This window comes from Brachypodium distachyon, chromosome 1, assembly GCF_000005505.3.
Source record: "Brachypodium distachyon strain Bd21 chromosome 1, Brachypodium_distachyon_v3.0, whole genome shotgun sequence".
Taxonomy (NCBI): Eukaryota; Viridiplantae; Streptophyta; class Magnoliopsida; order Poales; family Poaceae; genus Brachypodium; species Brachypodium distachyon.
This window is the reverse complement of record NC_016131.3, coordinates 11,411,731-11,430,083: the sequence shown is the minus strand read 5'-3', so window position 1 is coordinate 11,430,083 and position 18,353 is coordinate 11,411,731. Positions and strand designations below refer to the sequence as shown.

The following is an 18,353-nucleotide window of genomic DNA, read 5'->3' as shown; positions in this document are numbered from 1 at the left end:
AAAGTTATGGTACAAACCATAGGTGGAACATAAGCGAAACAGAGAGGTGGCAAGTCATGTTCGCCGCACTCTAGGTGTTTGATGCGTTGCCTACTGCATGGAGAAGAAGACTTGATGCTAGGGTCCCACATGTCATAGAGAGAAGGTTTTTTCCTTCATTTTCGCTCTGAGCTGAGCCACTGTTTGATTTTTCTGGTGATTCAAACTAGGTCCAAATTCTTTTTTGACGAACTAGACAGGAGCTCTGTCATTTCATTTAAGCAAGGGGAAGTTCTGTACAAAGGAACAAGAGCTCCTGGGAAAATCAGAGAAGAAAAAAAGACAGAAACAAGCAAGGGAGGTCAACTAGCCAGCCTCTAGTAAACGCAAATCATCTCTAATTAAATTGGCCACAACATGAGCCTCTGCGATCTTCCTCTCAAAAATTCTCCTGTTTCTCTCTTTCCAAGTATGCCAAGCAATGTAGAGAGCAGCTGTTGCATTGTTCTTCATCTGAATTTTTGAGCTTGGCAATTTTGCTCCACCATCTCTTAAAGAAAGTCCAAATTCTAAAAACATTCGCGGACTATATATGGGCAGTAACTAACCGCTTTGAATATTTCTCCGATTTTTGAAGTGTTTTTCACTATTTTAAAATTCAAATATGTCAACGTGGGTTAGGAAGATGTAATTGTGGCAATCCATTGCAACACGCCGGACTTGGGCATAGATGAATGCATGTTTTTGTCGGACTTGGATGTAGACGAAGGTGCAACGCCAGACTTGAACTTAGACGAAGGTGCAGTTTTTGTGTGTGCATGTGTACCCGCAGTGCCCCAAACTCCCAACAAATACGTTTTCTTTTGAATACTGTAGCACTTTTGTACTCCCACAAGAAAACTCCCAACATATAGTAGAGTAATAATCTTTTGTAAATTGTACTATATGCGAAGGACAGCTTGTGGTACCGAGAGGGATTGCACATCGATTCGAGCAGTACAGTCTCGTGGAGTTCTATCGATTCGAGTGCGTAAGTTAATAATGTTGATCAAAGTTCATGTAACATGTGGAAAAGCGAAAACTTTGGGCTATTGTTGCATAGCCTAGCTACCTGGCACCTGTCCAAAAGTTAGAATGCGTAATTTATCGTCACGTGTAAGAGGGGCTCCGGAGGCGTTGACAAGTGTCCATAGGAAGCATCGCCGGTGCTATTTCAATGGGCGCACCTGAAGCTTCTGGCTTCTCTCCTGTGAATACATCCGTTGTATTAGGGCATCCAAAAGGGGAAGCACCGGTATTCAGCTCTCTTTTCTTTCCTATTTTTTCTCTCTCTTTTCGATGAACCATTTATCAAAATAATCTTTTTAGTTTGGACCCATCTGGCATAGTCATTTCTTCGTTAAACTATCTTCTCATATTTTTGATCCTTGTGTTATTCTGCGACATACCGTGTCATCATCTTTTTTCCACTCAACCAAAAAATAAGAAAGAGATTCTGATTAACTGGTACCCTTTATCGGAGATGTCCTTGTTGCCCCTCCTTTCTGATCTCTGGATCATGCAGAACATGGGAAAGAACTGCGAGTTCTGTACGGAATGGCAAGAGCATTGGTACTGGAGCCACATGGCTGATGAGAACAAGCACTTCTTCAAGTTTATGGTCGGGGACTTCACCGAAAGCATGGTGAGGAACCATCCCCAGCTTCCGTTTTCTTTTCTCCTTCGTTGTCCATGTATTTCAGTTACATTCAAGGAGTTTCTTGGAGACACAATTTTGGAATTGGTTGTATAGGCGTACTGGATTTAAGAAACCCACAATGCTTTTCTTTTAATTAAACGCTACGAAGTACTGTGGTACTATATTAAAACTGGATGTGCCTGAAGCCTTAATGTGATAACATGTGGATAACCAGATGAATCTTGATGCTAATTTCACTCTGCTCTAAGATTTCTCCTTGCATACCTTCCATGTTAAAGTGCCAAAAATGAAAGTTGTCCTTGTTGTAGAGCATACCCGACGAATTTGCAAAGAATTTCAATGGGCACATCTCTGAAGAGGTCAATCTGAAGTTCCCCAGTGGCAAATCTTGGAGCATTGAAGTAGCCAGCGATACTGGCGATGCAGTCCTCCTCCGGTCTGGATGGAAAGAGTTCGTCAGTGCTCACAGCATAGAGCAAGGGGATTGCCTGCTCTTCAAATAAATACAGTGGACCGTCCTCCTTTGATGTCCTGATGTTGGATTCCAACGGCTGCGAGAAGACGTCTCCCCACCCTGTCGAGAATCATGGCCGCGAAACAGCACAGAATTCTGCCGGAGTTGGAGGCCACAACCACGCTTTCAGCAAAACTCAAGACCGCGGACCGCCGATCGACGGTGAAGGTACTGGCTTGCAGATGACCCTTCACACTTCACAGAGACACTGGCAAGAGCATTTTCAGAGCATGTCAACGCGACCTGTGCCACGATATAGGTAGGTATCCCGATACTGATTTTCAGTGCATCGATTGGAATTTGGAAGCAAAGTGATGGTTTTAACTAATGTCGTAGATGGATGTATGTAATGTACCTGCAGAGCAAGCTCATTTAGCTAAAGAAGGCTATGAAGATCTCGGGCTGGACGATGATGGCGAGGCTGCGTCTGCCAAGACCGGGTACTACTTCTGCAAGAACGGGCCGGTGGCCGAGTTCCATCTGACAGAGGAAGACAAGGAGGAGATATTAATCGTCCGCGTCCCAGTTGAGCCGAGTAAGGTCACGTCCAGTGGGGCGACGCATTTGGGCGGACGTCCGGTGAGAATGCGTCGCGCGCGGACGAGGTAACGGAGCTCCGCTCGTCCACCCCCCTGTTCCCCCCTGTCTGCAACCCAAATCTGAAATCTCAAATTTCATTTGCCCCCCTTTCGTCCCCACTGCGGCCAGAAATCCCGTCCTTCTCGCCGGCACCATCCCCGAGCAAGCCGCCCCTGCCGCAGCTGTAGCAGCCCTAGACCCAGCTGCTCCCCCCGCCCTCACTCGACCTAGGAAACCGAAGAAGGAGATAACCTCGGAGGCCAGGGCCATCGAGACCCAGAAGAGGGGGCAACGGCGAGTGCGCAAGCTGGCAAGGGATGTGGAGCAAGCCGCCACCAAAGAGCGGGAGCTTGAGGAGGAAAGAGAGCGGTGCCTCCAGGAAGCTGCCTTGCCCAAGGACGGCAGGCCGAGGCGATGCATACCATTCTCCTCTTTGGCAAGTTGGCACAGGGCGCATTGCCGCCCGACAGCTTGCCGGCGACGGCGGCGAGCACGGAGTCTAGCGTGGTGAGCCGCCCACCGCCACCCCTGCCGACGACGCCGGCTTCGAGGCCGTCGTCGGAATCGCCCGACACGGCTTTGACACCGGCGAGCTGGGCGCCATGCGCTCAACTTCAATGCATCCCCAGCCATGACGCCAAGCCTGCCGACGAAGGTGCCCCGCCCTTTCCCTACCTCTTCTTTCGATAGCGGCCGCAACCTGTTCGATGATATGTCCGAACGGGCCGTTGATCCCACCGACCTGAATTACTACAACGAGCCGTCCCAGTTCATGGACGACCTCATCAGCCAAGAGGCCCTAGTGTTTGTGAGGAAGAAGTTGGCAAGCAATGGGGCGACGAAACACAAGAGGGGGTCAGCATTGACATCGAGCCGCTGTACACCGACGCCGGCGCCGGCATCGATCCCGGCCCGGACGCGTCCCGTTGTCAAAGGGCAAAAGCAAGAGGACGCAGGCGTATGCTGAGTGCGAGGACAAGCTGTTGTGCGAGGCGTGGCTAGAGATTGGACAAGATCCAATTTGCGGGACCGAGCAAAAAGGCGTCGCGTATTGGAAGCGTATCTATGATTACTTCCATGAGCATCGCCTCTTGCCCCCATACAACTTATCATGAGCGAACGGGGGAGAGGTTTCCCTTCAAAAGAGTTGGGGCCTCATCCAGTCCGAATGCAACAAGTTCGCGGGCACGCAAGATCACGTGAAGGTGAGGCCAGTCAGCGGCGTCGACGTCGGCAACATGGTGAGTTGTGTTAACATTGTCCTCTTCTCATGTGTTTTTGTTTGTGCTCAACAATGTGTCGTCCTCATTTTCGGCAGGCGTATCAAACTTTGGAGTACTTCAAAGTGATCTATAAGAAACCATTTGCCTTGATCCATTGTTGGCGGATCCTCAAGGAGGCCCCGAAGTGGCAAGATCTTTATCTGGCCACCAAGAATAGCCCAGCGATGGGAAGAAGCGTGATTGCAGCGTCATTGACCTCGAGGCCTCCAACCACACCGAGGCAGCAAGCCGGGCCGTCCGGCAAAGGGGGAGAACCAACTCTAAGTTGGACGCCAAGCGTGAGGCCTCCAACCTTGCCTTCGAGGAGACACTCAAGAAGATGTGGTCCGAGAAGGACGCCGTGAAGGAGAAGATGCTTCAACTAAAGGACGAGCAAATGAAGGAATTCATCGACGTGCAAAAGAGCAAGCTCGCTATCAAGGAGGCCAATGCGGCGGCCACTATGCTTGCTGAGGAGACAAGGATCATGACGGCGGACTTGAGCCTCATGGACGAATCGACGCGAGCTTGGTTCTTGGCCAAGAGGAAGATGATACAAGAACGCGATGCACCTGCGCCCTTGGAGGAATGATATGTGGCCAAATATGTTGCATTTTGTGTATGAAACTATGCTGGTTATGTATGACGGCGAAGACTGAACACTAATTTGTATTTTTGTATCTTAAATTGCCATCGATTTGGCCTCAATCCTTGCCGACGAGGAGCCTAGCCGCGAACAGGGGAGATATTTGAATTCAGGTGCCAAAAATGGGCCGCAGTGTTTGAGTCGCACCACTAGAGTGGTGGGTGACCCAAACGGACGAAGGCCGGGCAGCAGAACGAATTCTTTACGGACCGCGACCCAAACAGATCAAAACGGACACAAAAAGCAGTCCGTTTGGGTCGCCCCATTGGAGTTGCCCTTGTTGGGAATATGGACAGCAATAAAGCAAATCACAATCCGATCAACTTGCAATGAAAGGATAGCTTCATCCAACAAGTAAGCAGCGCAATAAACACAATCACATGCACAGGTGACACAATGATTTACATGGAAAACCTCCTCAACTTGAGGAGTAAAAACCATGAGACCGACCGGTCCACTCCAATTTCCACTATTAGGAAATGGATACAATGGAGTCTTCTCTAGAATTTATAAAGAAACACAACAACACCTTTACAAGTTACTAACTTGCTATCACCATCAACAACAACCACTCTTAACAAGAGCAAAAAGATATAACTGAAATCCAGCTAAACAGAGAATGCAGTTTCTGTCTCCTTCGGTTATCAGATTATTGTTCTTAAATGGCTGGACCAAAATGCGTGAAACTTGGCAGATATGTAGTTCTACGAGTCCTCAACACGCTGTCAAAATTTCAGCTCAATCCGACATCGTTTGACCCCTCAAATTGACAATATTCCAACACTGCGCATCTCTGAAGTTCCAGCAAACAGATCTGACGAAACCATTCACTAATCCGGCTCTCTGACCACTTAATCCTCAAACCAACGGACCAAATCGAAGTGCTCTGAGTGTGGAACGAACTCAACAAGTTTGGAGCTGATTCAACCACGTTTGAGCCTCCGACGAACAAACTTGGTGAAGATCAACACGGAGTTCGAATCTGGACAGATTTTCTCTTCCTCTCTTCTCTCCTCTCTTTGGTTGTAGGTGTGTGCTGCCTCTTCCCTTGTTCTCTTTCACTCTCAGCTGCAACAAAGGAACTCAATAAACTTAGGAGGCAAGGGTTAGGGTTTTGTTCTTCTTCTCCTTTCTCTCAAGGAGGCACCTCACCCGTTGGATTGGACTGAGATCAACGGTTCACGTGAGTTAGGCTTTTAGGCTTCATTGGGCCGCAGCTCACCAACTCCATGTGGAGGGATCAGCCCAACAGCCCTAACCCCGTATTCGTGCAGGTGATGCACACGGGCCATGTCCGAAACCCACAAGGACATCGTAGTAAGCAACCTTCGTTCTGAAAGCTTTGCGATGCACCGATGCTTTCTAATACTAGCAGTGAACTTTGTCAGGCGGACTTGCATACTGAATATTTGTGCCAAGATTCTTCCTTGTCAATTCAGCGGGAAAAACTCATGGGTTTGTTTATTTTTCACAGGGCATATCCTCAGAATTTGCAGGGAAATACATGGGAGCGGTCGGCAGGGAGATCGTTCTCAAGAGAGCAGGCAGGAGAGGGAGGTGGCATGCGCGCTTCGTGAGCGGAGACTACTGCCAGGGTCTGTCCGGATGTGGCTGGCGTGACTTCGTCCGCGACACCGGCATCCTGCCCAAAGACGTCTGCCTCTTCGAGCTGCTGGAGGGTGCGCGGAGGCCTCCGGATGCAATGAGCGAACTGAATCTGGTGTGTCAAAATACCCTAAAGGTGCCTTCTACCTGGATGGACATACAGCTCTGGCCTGGAAGATCGGAATAATGGTGGGCGTTGTGCTAGCAACTTATTTAAGTTATCCCTCTTGTACTCTTGTATGCTAAGCTTGCTTAGTACTTAACCACGTCCTAGGCGTTGTGCAACGAACTTATTTTAAGTACCTCCTGTAACTAAGTCCTTATTAAGGGGTCCTCAGTTTCCTGTTGTAGCTCATGTAGTTTCTTTACAACTGTTTTATGCCTTGTTTGTACTGCTCACTGAATTGTGGAAAAGCCAAATCACAACTACCTAAAATGAAACAGAAGATTTGTAATCTACAAGGCTCCATCCACAACAATGCTACTACTCGGAGATCACGCTTCAGGCCTTCCGTTTCAATTGAATTCTCAGTAACCAAGCAGCGATGTAAGCACAGTAGCACACGTAAAAGCCACTAAACCGTGCATACGAAACACACTTCACAAAATAAAAACATTCCAACTACTAATCAGTAAAAAGATTCAGGCACTGGTTTTTATCACATTATGAAATAATAAGTGGCCAATTAACAGGACGTTATTTATATGGAGATCAAGGAATTTTTTGTTCCTTAGGAGACAGGTAAACTAGAAATACAAAGTGGAGAGGTTCGTGTAACTACGTAAATTGCAGAAAAAAAGAACTTATGCCAGAAGATCTTCCACGAGATGGACCCCAAAAGATATGTATCCTCGCAGCGAAGAACGTCTCATGCTTTAAGTACCTGAAAAATAAGGTTACATGCTAGGTAGGTTCGACATGAAAATCATAGACCAAGAACCAAGAGCAGTACAAGAACCAGTTAAATGTTTAAGCAAGTCAGCACTTTCTTCCACAACATTTTGAGGACATGTGGAGAGAAATCATAGCACGTGGAAGCAGGACATAAAGTTTGACGTGGGAATACCTGACAGCAAGTGCTGTAGATGTTTGGGGCAATGCAGTGGTGTAAGCACATTGTGGTTACAAGGTTAAATTGTTGGAATAAATTGGACTAGAAAACCTTGGTATCAAAGAGTATTGACGTCAATTGTCAAGAGTTTAGTATTTAACATGAGATAACACCTAATCATGAAAAATACAATATAGCTTCTCTAGGATATGTTACTAGTTTATAGCCAGGGTGAAGATATGAGAATTGACTGATAATTAGGAAATTAATACGTAAAAATTAAGAAAGATTTTGAATTTTGCATAATAGGAGAAACTTTTGATAGTCAAGATGTTCCAAGTCAAATACATGAGACACGAGGAAGAAAATATCTATATCGTTTTCATCACCGTGTCTAATTATTCAATCTGTATTGTCACAGATATTCAATTTGTCTTACTAATTTCTCAGTGACTCAAGATTGACAAAATAACCAAAGTACACTGCTTCAACAAGAGCACCTTGACTATGCTTTAAAATGGCCGCCCAAGCCTCATGCATCGTCTCCATTTCCTAACAGATTCCAACCACAGAAATCCTAACATCAACTAAACTTTCATTATAGAAGAATGAATTGTTATAAACTACTGTATGTGGAGAACTATTTAGAAAAGGAGTTGCTTGCACATATTTGACACTCTAAAAAAGTTAGAAGCACAGTGAGCAAGGATTGGGATCCATTACAAAGTGGAATCAGACATAGTTCACAATCAAAGATGAAAGAATCATTACGTGATAGTTGTGTAACAACCAAGATAGTAAGCAAAGGATTGCTCATTGTAAATAGTCCACAACTATAGTCTCATGATTATATCTACCGACAATGGATATTGCAGTACAGCAGTAGCACAGTTTGCACTCAGGATCTTAAGATGTGAGGCAAAAGGATTCAAAAGCTGATTCAGAAAATTAACCACAGTAAAACAGGATTTCAATTTGCATTCAAGATTTTCAGACAAAGCGCAAACATCCACATGTATTGTGTGCAAGAATAAAAAAAAGGTTTTAAAAAATTCCCTGGACCAAGTCTGTTGGTTACCAGTCTATCCCGACTTGCTACTCTTATTTTATTTATATGTAAAGTTGACTCGGGGTATTGTTTTCTTTGGTGTTCTAGGAGCACCAATACCAAGATATCTTTTATCTTCATAAGAACGCCCCTCCTTCCAAACCAATCATTTCAATGGTCAGAAACAATTTTGTTTCCCTATTGTGCGCTAAAATTACACATAACTCTATTTGACGGATTAACATTTCAAAAGAATGCATAGTAACTGAAACAGCTCTAATTGCATATGTTTGCAAAAATGTGTCTGAATTTGTTTTGGTAACAAATTAACACATGTCCCTCCAGAAGGCTAGCTGGCTTGCCACTTGGACCAACTTCAAGCAGTAAATTGGGCCTAGAAACTGTTCTGTGCATCAATATTGGTTGCATGAGTATTACCTTCAGTATTATGGCAATGGCCCACATCAAGGATTACCTATTTGCCTAAATAGTTAAATTAGTTTGCAAGGATAACAAGTACTCCGTAGTTGTTTTGTATCTCATCAATTAGTTAGGTCAAATGTTAGGATTAAATATATCTATATTTGGTAGGAAAGCTTTCTATTTTAGGAGGGATGGTGTAATCATTTGGCATTAAGCAGAAAAAGACAATAAGTTCACCAAACAATTTCATGGTTATCCTTCATATACAGTTACTTAACCTGTAGCAAAAACATTCAGGGAAAAGGTGAGACCTACATCATCTTAGAAAATGGGCCCCAAATTATTCCGTCCGTCCTCTGCATCAACCATCTTTCCCATTTTTTCCTATCAAATTCCAGGTATTGGTGTTCCTACATTAGTTGTAATATAAATTTATGAAAACAGCATATAAAGGATACATCATTGGTGATTGGCCAAACCCCACGAAGCTACAATTTCACTTTGCTCATCGAACAACAAAAAAGTTAGGCACGGAAACCATTTTCACTCCATACCGTCAGTATACAATCCCATTAGTATAACTGATGGCAGCCTAGACCGAATAGTTGGGGCTTAGGCGCTAAGCGCCACATTATCGCCAAGTGAGTGCGTAGCGCACTGGGCCATACAATAAATCAAAATGCGCAAAAAAGTTTACAAACAGCACCAGGAAAAACCAAGGACATGATTGCATTACTTCAGTGAAGACACGGGCACATACCAGTATACCACCAACTGAAATCTTTTTGATAGAAAATTGGATACTAAAGATTATATTTGATTTGTTTGGCGAAGGATTATGAGGTGGGGTAGTTATGAAACATGGTTAAAGCATTTTAACCACCCCAATCAAGGATAAGCTAAGCCAAAAAAAACTATGGAATAAGCTAATCAACATAATCCAGACAGATAGCATTTTGTATTTTAAATTAAATAGGTAAGTAGTTTTGTTTGCCCACCCAGAAAAATATTGGGTTACGCTAACATAACTAGGTTCAGGTTAGCTAATGTTATCATCTTAAAAACAAACTAACAACAACTTTAATGAGGGAAACACAAGATTGACAAATTCTCAATTTCTCCTAGAGGTTTTCTCAAGAAAAGCATGGCTCTTAGTGGATCACAATGTGTGTGCAAAAACCTTATAACATTGCGAAGGATTCACTCATAGATTCCTCTGCGCAAAGGCACCATCATTTCTACCCATGATGCACTAGGGAAATTAATTTCCAGCGATTCCGGTGCTGATATAATTTTATCATGGAATATACTCACAAAGCAATTTCTATTCAACCATGACATGATCAAATTCCACGCACATGATACCGGAACATACTTGAAAACTAAAACCTACTGCCAAAATGCATCCGTTACAGGAACTGACAAATATCTGAAAACAAGGCCTAAAGGCTGGAACCCAAAAGCAAAGAAAAATTTGCGAGTGCTCCAACGTTGCATCCTCTCCATACACAAATACCAAATCATGAGACGCACGATGAGATACATAAAACATCGATCACACATCTAGAATGAAAGGAGCAGTTCTTGATGCAAACTGATATGACATGGAAAAATGATGCAACCACATTCCTGATAACTAACTTGTTAGCGATCCTGACAAGTGCGGCAGAAGGGGGTACCCTGGGAGAGCTCACAGCACGCCCGCACGCTCGCCGCGCAGTGCCCCGTCAGACTTGCTACCACCGCTGCAGGTGACCCCATCATCGCCGCCAATGGCCTGCATGGATATACACCACCTGTTACAATCACATCACACCATCCAACTCCTAGCGCATCGGTGAGGCGTTTCATCTCGACTACCTTGCTGTGGCGAAAGGGGAGGAGAAAGCGGGGATGCGGCCGCGAGGGGCGGAGGGGAGGGGGCTCGCGCTGAGGCGCGGGGCAGTGGAGGCGGTACGGCCACGGACGGCGGAGAGGAGGGAGCGAGAGGCTACGCCGCGCCACGACATGGCTAGGGTTTCGCCGGAGGAGTCGGGGACGGTGCTGGTCGGCGTCGTGGGGAATTTGGAATGGCGGATACGGGGTTTAGGGTTTCGAAAGATGATACAGTTATGGGCTTCTAGACCATTAGCCCATGGTCTTTCTATACTGTAAAAGCATTAGAGAAGTGTCCATTTAACCCTTGTTTGGAATGGGCCGGCCATAAGAGCGGCCCATTGCGCACAGTATTTTTATAAATGTCCATTTAACCTACTGTAATTCCACTAAAAAAAATTTAACCTACTGTAATTTTGACGAATTCGAAAAATGTCATTGCAATTGTCATCCTTTAAAAAGTGCACTGCGGTGGCATCTTTGACCCATTATAGTGACATTTTTCAAAGAATATGCTGATTTGCGGTGGTAATTTTCAAAAGACAAAAGTTGTAGTGGCATTTTTCGGATTAGCTAAAATTACAATGACATCAAATTAACCGTACTATCATTTGTTGCTAATATCACGCTCAAATGTACAAATAGAATTTTGCACGACAACGCGCTGGAAATCACCTAGTTTTCTAAATAACTGATTGCATGGTTTCCAAATTAGTGATTTTGTGTCGTCTGAATCACTCCTCACTCAGCGTATTTATATTATTGGTGATGATACAGGCTTGTCCTTTCCTTAAAATACATAATTTCTTTCTCTGAGTTCTACAAGTATCTACCACTGAATAAATTATTTTGCGCCATCATGTTTTAGGTTTTCTTTCAGCTGTTTTGTTCTGTGACGTAGTAGCTAGCATGTATCTCTTTGCAGAAAAAAGTATGTTCACTGATCAAGCATCTAGTATGATGCATCCAGCATCCACAGTAACCAATGATGTCGCTAGAACTAAAGTTTGGACCAACAAACGTCAAATCAATAAATTATCATGCATGTGCCTTGGAATGTTGCTCCTGACCATTTGCTCCCTGTCTAAAAATAAGAATGATTTTTGAACTCCAACACTTCGACAAACCTCTTCACATGCATATATATATGGACAGTTCGCCCCATATGTGGTTGGGACATCTTTTCTTCTTTTTATTCCTTTGATTGCAAAGAACCAAATGCATGAAAGCCCTTCCGATAGAATCAACAGGCTACTCATCAACCCAACCTGTCCCTCTCCAAAATGTTGTACGTACCTATTTTGTTCTTTTCGTTCTATACCTGAAGAAAACAAAGTTTGGGCCTGCCCCATATGAGTGATCAGATGTAACACTTGTGACCTGAAAGATGCCCTGTAAAACTTCACCTGTTTCAGCCTGGTAGTGTCCCTCAGCCAAGTAGTACAACTTCTATGTACGTGTATATGGGAAATTTGGAAGGAGCGAAATGTCAGGGTCTTCAGTAGCGTGCACACGCTCTCTCAAGTTCTCATCGAGCTGATCAAAGATGAGGGACACTCCTGGGCGCTCGCCGGAGCCAAGCATCTCGCGAGCATCTTGCCTTAGCCCTCTCCTCTTTTTCCTCTTTTTCTTTCTTTTTTCTTTGACTTCGGTCAACAATGTTTACTCCTTGATCAATATAGCAAATCTTTTGCCTCGTTTCAAAAAAAAAAAATCAAGATCGATCCAGCCCAGAAGGGTGGTTATTGGCAGCCTCAAATAGTAAGATGGAGTTTGTCTCGGATGCTCAGACAACGAGAACCGGAAGCGCACTGCGACATGGTGTGGCTGTAATCCAGACCATCATCCAATCTGATTAACTGTCGCCGTGACACAGGCCATGGAGGAAGGTATTCAATCTAATGTCCATGTTGGCTAGCTATCTACGACACATGCATGCATGCACGATGAAAGTTTTATTTGTTCAACCATGGTCCTGTTAGCTTTGACAAAGGAAAAGTATGCAGTATCATCTTGTTTCTGGATCCTTGCTATGATGAGATTAAGAAGTAGCCCCTTGGGGGCAGAAAGGTTGCTAGCTGCTATACCTAGCCAGAGGGGGACCTAGCTTACTGTGTCAAACTGGCCAGAAAGGTAGAAATGTGCTGTAGTGTTTTTTTCAATAGAGACACCCTGCCTGGAAGACTGGTGCTGTTTTATGCTGCTGGTCCTGCAATTTCTTTTGTGGACCATGGAAAGTGTTCAAACAAGCCATCATGACGCATACCACTACGGCACATATATTGGTTTATGGCTGTCTCCGACCATCTCAGACAAGCCAGTTAGTACTACCAATTTGCAGAGTATTTATGGCTCGTTTAAACTGCCTGTTTTAATGTCATGTGCGTACGTGTATTTGTATATACGGTTGACTCAGAACATGTGTGTAGGTCTTACTGAACATCTTTTGCGTTAGTTTCACTGACACAGTCGATCGACACAATCCAACTTGTTATATACCGTGTGCGTACCATCTGCTGCTTAAATAAGCAGTGAACTAAATGCTGCAGCTGGTCCAAATTAAGTAGTGCTGGCTCAGTGAAAAATCATGGCATGCATGTGACTTGCCAATTGTGCAGTGGTGGGTCGGTATATATACTCAGTACAGCATTACTAACAAAAGAGTGTGTTACGTAGTCAAGTGAATTGAGAAAATAAATCTATTCATTATACGAGGACGTATATGCTTGGACCGAGGATGAAAAATGTACAGCGAGAGCTTTATTAGTCAAGTGTACGTCAATAGCGTCGTCAAAATGTGTGTTAAATAAGCATTAATTGTAATTTATAGCTGTTTCTTTCGCCTTGCATGACAGTCGTCTCTAATCTTTTCGTACCGTTCTCTTCTCCATGTCATACCGATTAGCTTAGGTCCCGATCGACGTCCCGTCCAGTTACATCTATAGTACATTGAAGATGCTCTAACATTAGCACCCTTGATCAGTAAAGTTAGTCAAAATTACCCGGAAAAAAAGTAAAGCTAGTCAAATAATAACAACATCTTGTGTACGCTAAAAAAAAACATCTTGTGCATCAGGTTCTAAAAATTCAAGATGATGACATTGATTGCGCGCGAATTAATGTTCTAATATACCCTGCGACTTATTCTCAAGGTACCGATCGAGCAAGCTAAATACTCATTCCGTTTCTAAATATTTGTCACTGTTTCAGGAAATGCAAGTTTACACTAAAACAGCGCCAAGTATTTAGTACCGAAGACACCGTGACGACGAGAAGGGCTGGGCCCAGAGAAGATAACTGTTTGTGAAGTAGTGCACGTTCCACTTTCCAGTGGATGAATTGGTACATCGTTTTTGCGCACCGGCCGGAAACATATTGTAGAGCCATGCATGCACGCACGCACACGCGACGCAGGACAGATGACAGACGTTTGTGCAAGAGCCACTTATGATATCTGACAAGCAAGAAAAAGGCAAAAGGGAAAAGGCAGATGCATGCAGATGCACGGATGCATTTGGTCGATCTACCGGCTCTATATACCTATCTTTGTTTCTTGCGCCCATTTTCGATCGGTGTCAAGCTATACTACATGCTGCTAGCTAGCTAGCTCGTCAACTTTTTCCGCAGCAATAAGTGAAACAATGAATTCGCCACAAAGTTTGTCTTCAATCATGGATATATCGATGGTGCGTGGCGTACGATTATTCCCTTGAAGAGCAACTTTTCCATATATGAAAAAATAAAATAAAAAGTGAGAAATGATCGTCATTTACGCTCAGAGAACTGTTGCTTTTCGTTCTCTCCACTGTACAAGATGTTGTCCCTTCTTCTTCAAGAATCATAAACTGGATAATCGATGGACGATGGCAGCATGCAGCTGATGGACAAAAACAGACGTGTGACAGCGCGTAATACGTATGCTCTACGAAATTTCTACTTGTCGTCCCGGGCCGTACAACGTACTGCGTGCATGCAGGTCCCCCGGCTAGCTCGCTGGATGCATATCCATCCATCACGTACCAACAGGAGGGGACAGAACGGATGGATAGAGCTCCAGCAAATGCATGCATTATTGTATATTCCCTCCCCACAGGGTTATTCCGTTATTGGTCCGGGTGTAGTTATTTGTTCTGTTCTGTTATTCTCTACCGTAACGTGCATGCCAGACACCTCCTTAATTTCTCTGTCTAAGCTAGCACCGTTGTTGGTAACTTTCAAATTTCAGTCAAGATCGACTCCGGCCGATCCGGTTAACATTAATTCCAGTACAAGCGACGTTCGATTCTGGTTAGAAGTGAAATCTTTCTACTGCAAACGCTACTTACGTACGGTGCCTCTGTCCACCTAAATATGTGATGCTTTACTAATACGATTATTTCGGCCTACCAGAATATCTTTTCTGATGAAAACCAAAATATGTTATGTTTAAAAACAGAAGTATTAAGTACCCCGTCCATATGTAGACATAAAGATTCTCGAACCACTTGCCACCCGCCATCCGCTCTTGTCCTCTGGTCGCCCCATCCGCTGTAGCTTGTAACCATCTGATAGTGAAATATGGGAATGTCTATTTCTCAGACGCTTAAGAAATAGTTATTTCTCAATCAACAATCGTAGCCATCCAGTAAAGATTTTCTTATCCATCGGATCTACATTAGTCTTACACGAATCTCAATTATTTAATCAAAAGGTTGTTATCATCGACTAAGAAATAGTTATTTCTCAGTCGCCTAAGAAACAGCAAAACCGGTGAAATATAGAGAACACACATATATGGATGACTGTAACTATGTGCTGCTATTCCATTTAAAATATATGACTTTATGTTTTAAAAAGCAGGGTACTCGGCGAAAACCATATTTACGATGAAAACTTCCTAAAAACCATTGCAAAATGTTCAAACAATTCTAAAAACTGTTTATGCTACGGAAGTGATGTTTTATATATGTGTAAAATTTTAAGTCCAATCTCAATCGCATTTAAGGCAAGTGAAAAAAAATCATTTTGCGTGAATAGTGGTTTCACCATTTGACACTATTCACTTGCATATTCCTGCTTTTTATTCCTTCTAAATGCAATTGAGTTTTGACTTGAAATTTTGCATGTTTGTATAACATCACATCTCCAACATCTACTATTTTTCTAGAATTTGTTTGAAACTTCTAAACATGGTTTGCACACTTTGCACCGAAATGATGGATTTCACTTGATATTTTGCCGTTTTAAGAACTGAACGATAACTATATATGTAAAAATATTCCATTTTCAACATACACAACGTACATTTTAAAAAAGCGAACCAGATCAAAGCAAATATATCCAACGCCGGTGATACGTCGATTGAGATTTAACCTTTTGCTTAGAAATCAGGCACCTGAGAAATAGTCACACCCATAATTTCCGGCCATTTGGAGCTAACATGGACGCTGCAAAATGTCTTACACCACCTTAGATATACTCCCTCCTTTCCATAATATAAGGCGTCCACACATTTCGAGGTCCAACTTGGACCATCAATTAGACGAACAAAATGCAAATTATATATGTGTTATGAAAATTATACCACTAGATTCATATCTAAAAGAAGTTTTCGACGGTATAATTTTTATAATACATAGTTCACTTTTTTTTGTTGGTCTAATTGGTGGTCAAAACAAAATCTTGAAATGCGTACGTGCCTTGTATTATGGAACGGAGGGAGTATCATGATTCGACTACTACAGAAAACACCTTCCGTGATCCCCCTCGAGTGGCGGTTAAAACGGACCAAAAAATCCACCGATTAAGACTGTGGTGCGTACACTACACAGGGGAGGCCTTTAGGCTCGTGCAATATGGCAGCCGTCGCCGACCCCCTTGTTTTCAACGCCACTTTGCTTGGTCCAAACCCATTGTTGGACGGAAGTAGAAGGTTGGCGATTGAATACCTCACTCAATTCATGCTGAAGCACTAAGACCGCCATTATATATTGCTATTGTACCATCTACAGTAAGTTGTTTTCAATTCGAGTGAATACATACATCTTTTTCCATCGGGAGACTTGCTTCTTATATTTTTTGGCTCATACAATGTGCGTTCCTTTTGTGAAACAGCGGCCATTGGGTGACAATCTCCATCTGCCTCGATCTTGAAGGGGTCACATATTTTGATCCACTATGATGCAAGGAAAATGAACCACAACGCGACTGGGACCCGATCAAATACGTCATCAATGCAGCCTATAGTGACGCAGTAAAATGCTACGCGATGCCTAGTTCCAGCCGCAATAAGGAGGCTACGCTCAAACACAGTTTCAGGTTCCCCTGCGAGCAACAGCCTGAAGGATCCGTCTACTGTGGTTACTACTGCGTGCACACTATTCAGCAGTAGATCAACGACTTCAAGCTGAAGGGGAAGAAGACCTTCAAAGAAGTGATGAATTTCTTTCTGGCCAACGCCGAATTATAGAAATTCCCGTGTACGAGATCCAGAAGGACATCGGCGAAATCCTCAACAAGGAGGTCCTCAAAACGAGTAGGGGTTACTACGGCGGCGGGATTGTCGCCAAAAGTGGTTAATTTGTGTGGAACACTTTATTTGTAGCTAATTCTTCCAAGGCGAAGTATTCGGTGAAAACCACCTCTACGGTGCAAACTGTGAAAACTCCATCGAAAAAAGTTTAAAAAATTCTCAAAAAAATCACATATGTTAGAAAAGTGATGGTTTATATATGTGTAAAAGTTCAAGTCCAAACTCAATTTCATTTGGTAGCAGCAAAAAAGACAAATTCTGCATGAATAGTGGTTTTTCAGTGTTTGACACTATTCATTGTAAATTTCTCTTTTTAATTTCTCCCAAATGCTTTCGATTTTGAATTTGAAATTTTGCAGGTTTGTAGAACATCACAGTACCAACATATGGTATTTTTATATATATTTTTTGAAACTTTTATATGTGGTTTTTTATAAAGTTTGCACGGTTTGCACTGAATGAGGGTTTTCACCGGATACTTCGCCTTCTTCCAAACACTTTGTATATATGCATGTGACTTAAATGTTTAATTCATGTGGAACTTTGTAATATATTGCTGCTATTATGTTTCTTTGCTGCTGTATACTGTATATGTATTGCTGCTATTCTGTGTTGTATTGCTGCAATTCTGTGGTACAAGAATATTTAAATAATTAAATAATTCATTTATTTTTTTCAGTAGAAAAACGTATGGCAGTTAAAAACCACCGCCACTGGACAGTGGCGCGCCGTCACTGCTATTGGTGCCCTATGATCAACAGTGGCGGGGATTCATACCAGTGGCGCAGTGTTGGTGGCGGGCATGATCACTGCCACTAACCCTGTTTTTTGACCGCCACTGGTGGGGTTTTCTGAGGTAGTGTTCTAAATTAATCAAAGTCGTTTTTTCTCTCTTAGGGAGTAAATTAGTTTAATATTCAGAATCTGATCGATGAAGCTTCAGTCTCCGAAATTGACTAAACAAATACAGCCGTCATAAAAGGAATATACCAAAGCCGGTGCATACACGATATAAACGACACATGAACGTACCGACAAATATGCCTATATCATTTCGTATCAACCGCAGCTAGCCCATTGCCTGATATCCCACCCATCCGGCGGTAACTAAAGACCATGTCTCATTGCCACAGGCACATAGCCCTTCAAAATGGCACTGA

General features: G+C 43.3%; 2 protein-coding genes across 6 annotated transcripts; one reads left to right on the top strand and one right to left on the bottom strand.

Annotated features, from left to right (window-relative positions):
- Window positions 1–1,244: 1,244 nt before the first annotated feature.
- Window positions 1,245–6,471, top strand: LOC100834967 (B3 domain-containing protein Os03g0622100-like). Its single transcript, XM_024456817.1, is given in 9 exon segments — window positions 1,245–1,273; window positions 1,544–1,663; window positions 1,987–2,178; window positions 2,180–2,451; window positions 2,505–2,509; window positions 2,554–2,797; window positions 2,901–3,207; window positions 4,212–4,596; window positions 6,119–6,471. Coding segments are annotated over 8 exon segments (1,875 nt in total). The 5' UTR covers window positions 1,245–1,273; window positions 1,544–1,546.
- Window positions 6,472–6,900: 429 nt separating this feature from the next.
- On the bottom strand, window positions 6,901–10,918 carry LOC100826416. Of its 5 annotated transcripts, XM_003562222.4 has the most exons (4): window positions 10,668–10,918; window positions 10,487–10,584; window positions 9,123–9,191; window positions 6,901–7,168 (listed from the first exon to the last, which is right to left on the bottom strand). In XM_003562222.4, exons 1-3 carry the CDS (start codon window positions 10,814–10,816, stop codon window positions 9,169–9,171), a joined length of 270 nt encoding a protein of 89 aa, XP_003562270.1. In that variant the 5' UTR covers window positions 10,817–10,918; the 3' UTR covers window positions 6,901–7,168; window positions 9,123–9,168. The 5 variants fall into 5 exon arrangements, with proteins under 5 accessions (XP_003562270.1, XP_010232541.1, XP_024319038.1 ...); XM_010234239.3 differs by lacking the exon at window positions 9,123–9,191 and having other exon boundaries at window positions 10,668–10,915; XM_024463270.1 differs by lacking the exon at window positions 9,123–9,191 and having other exon boundaries at window positions 6,911–7,888.
- Between the last annotated feature and the right edge of the window lie 7,435 nt (window positions 10,919–18,353).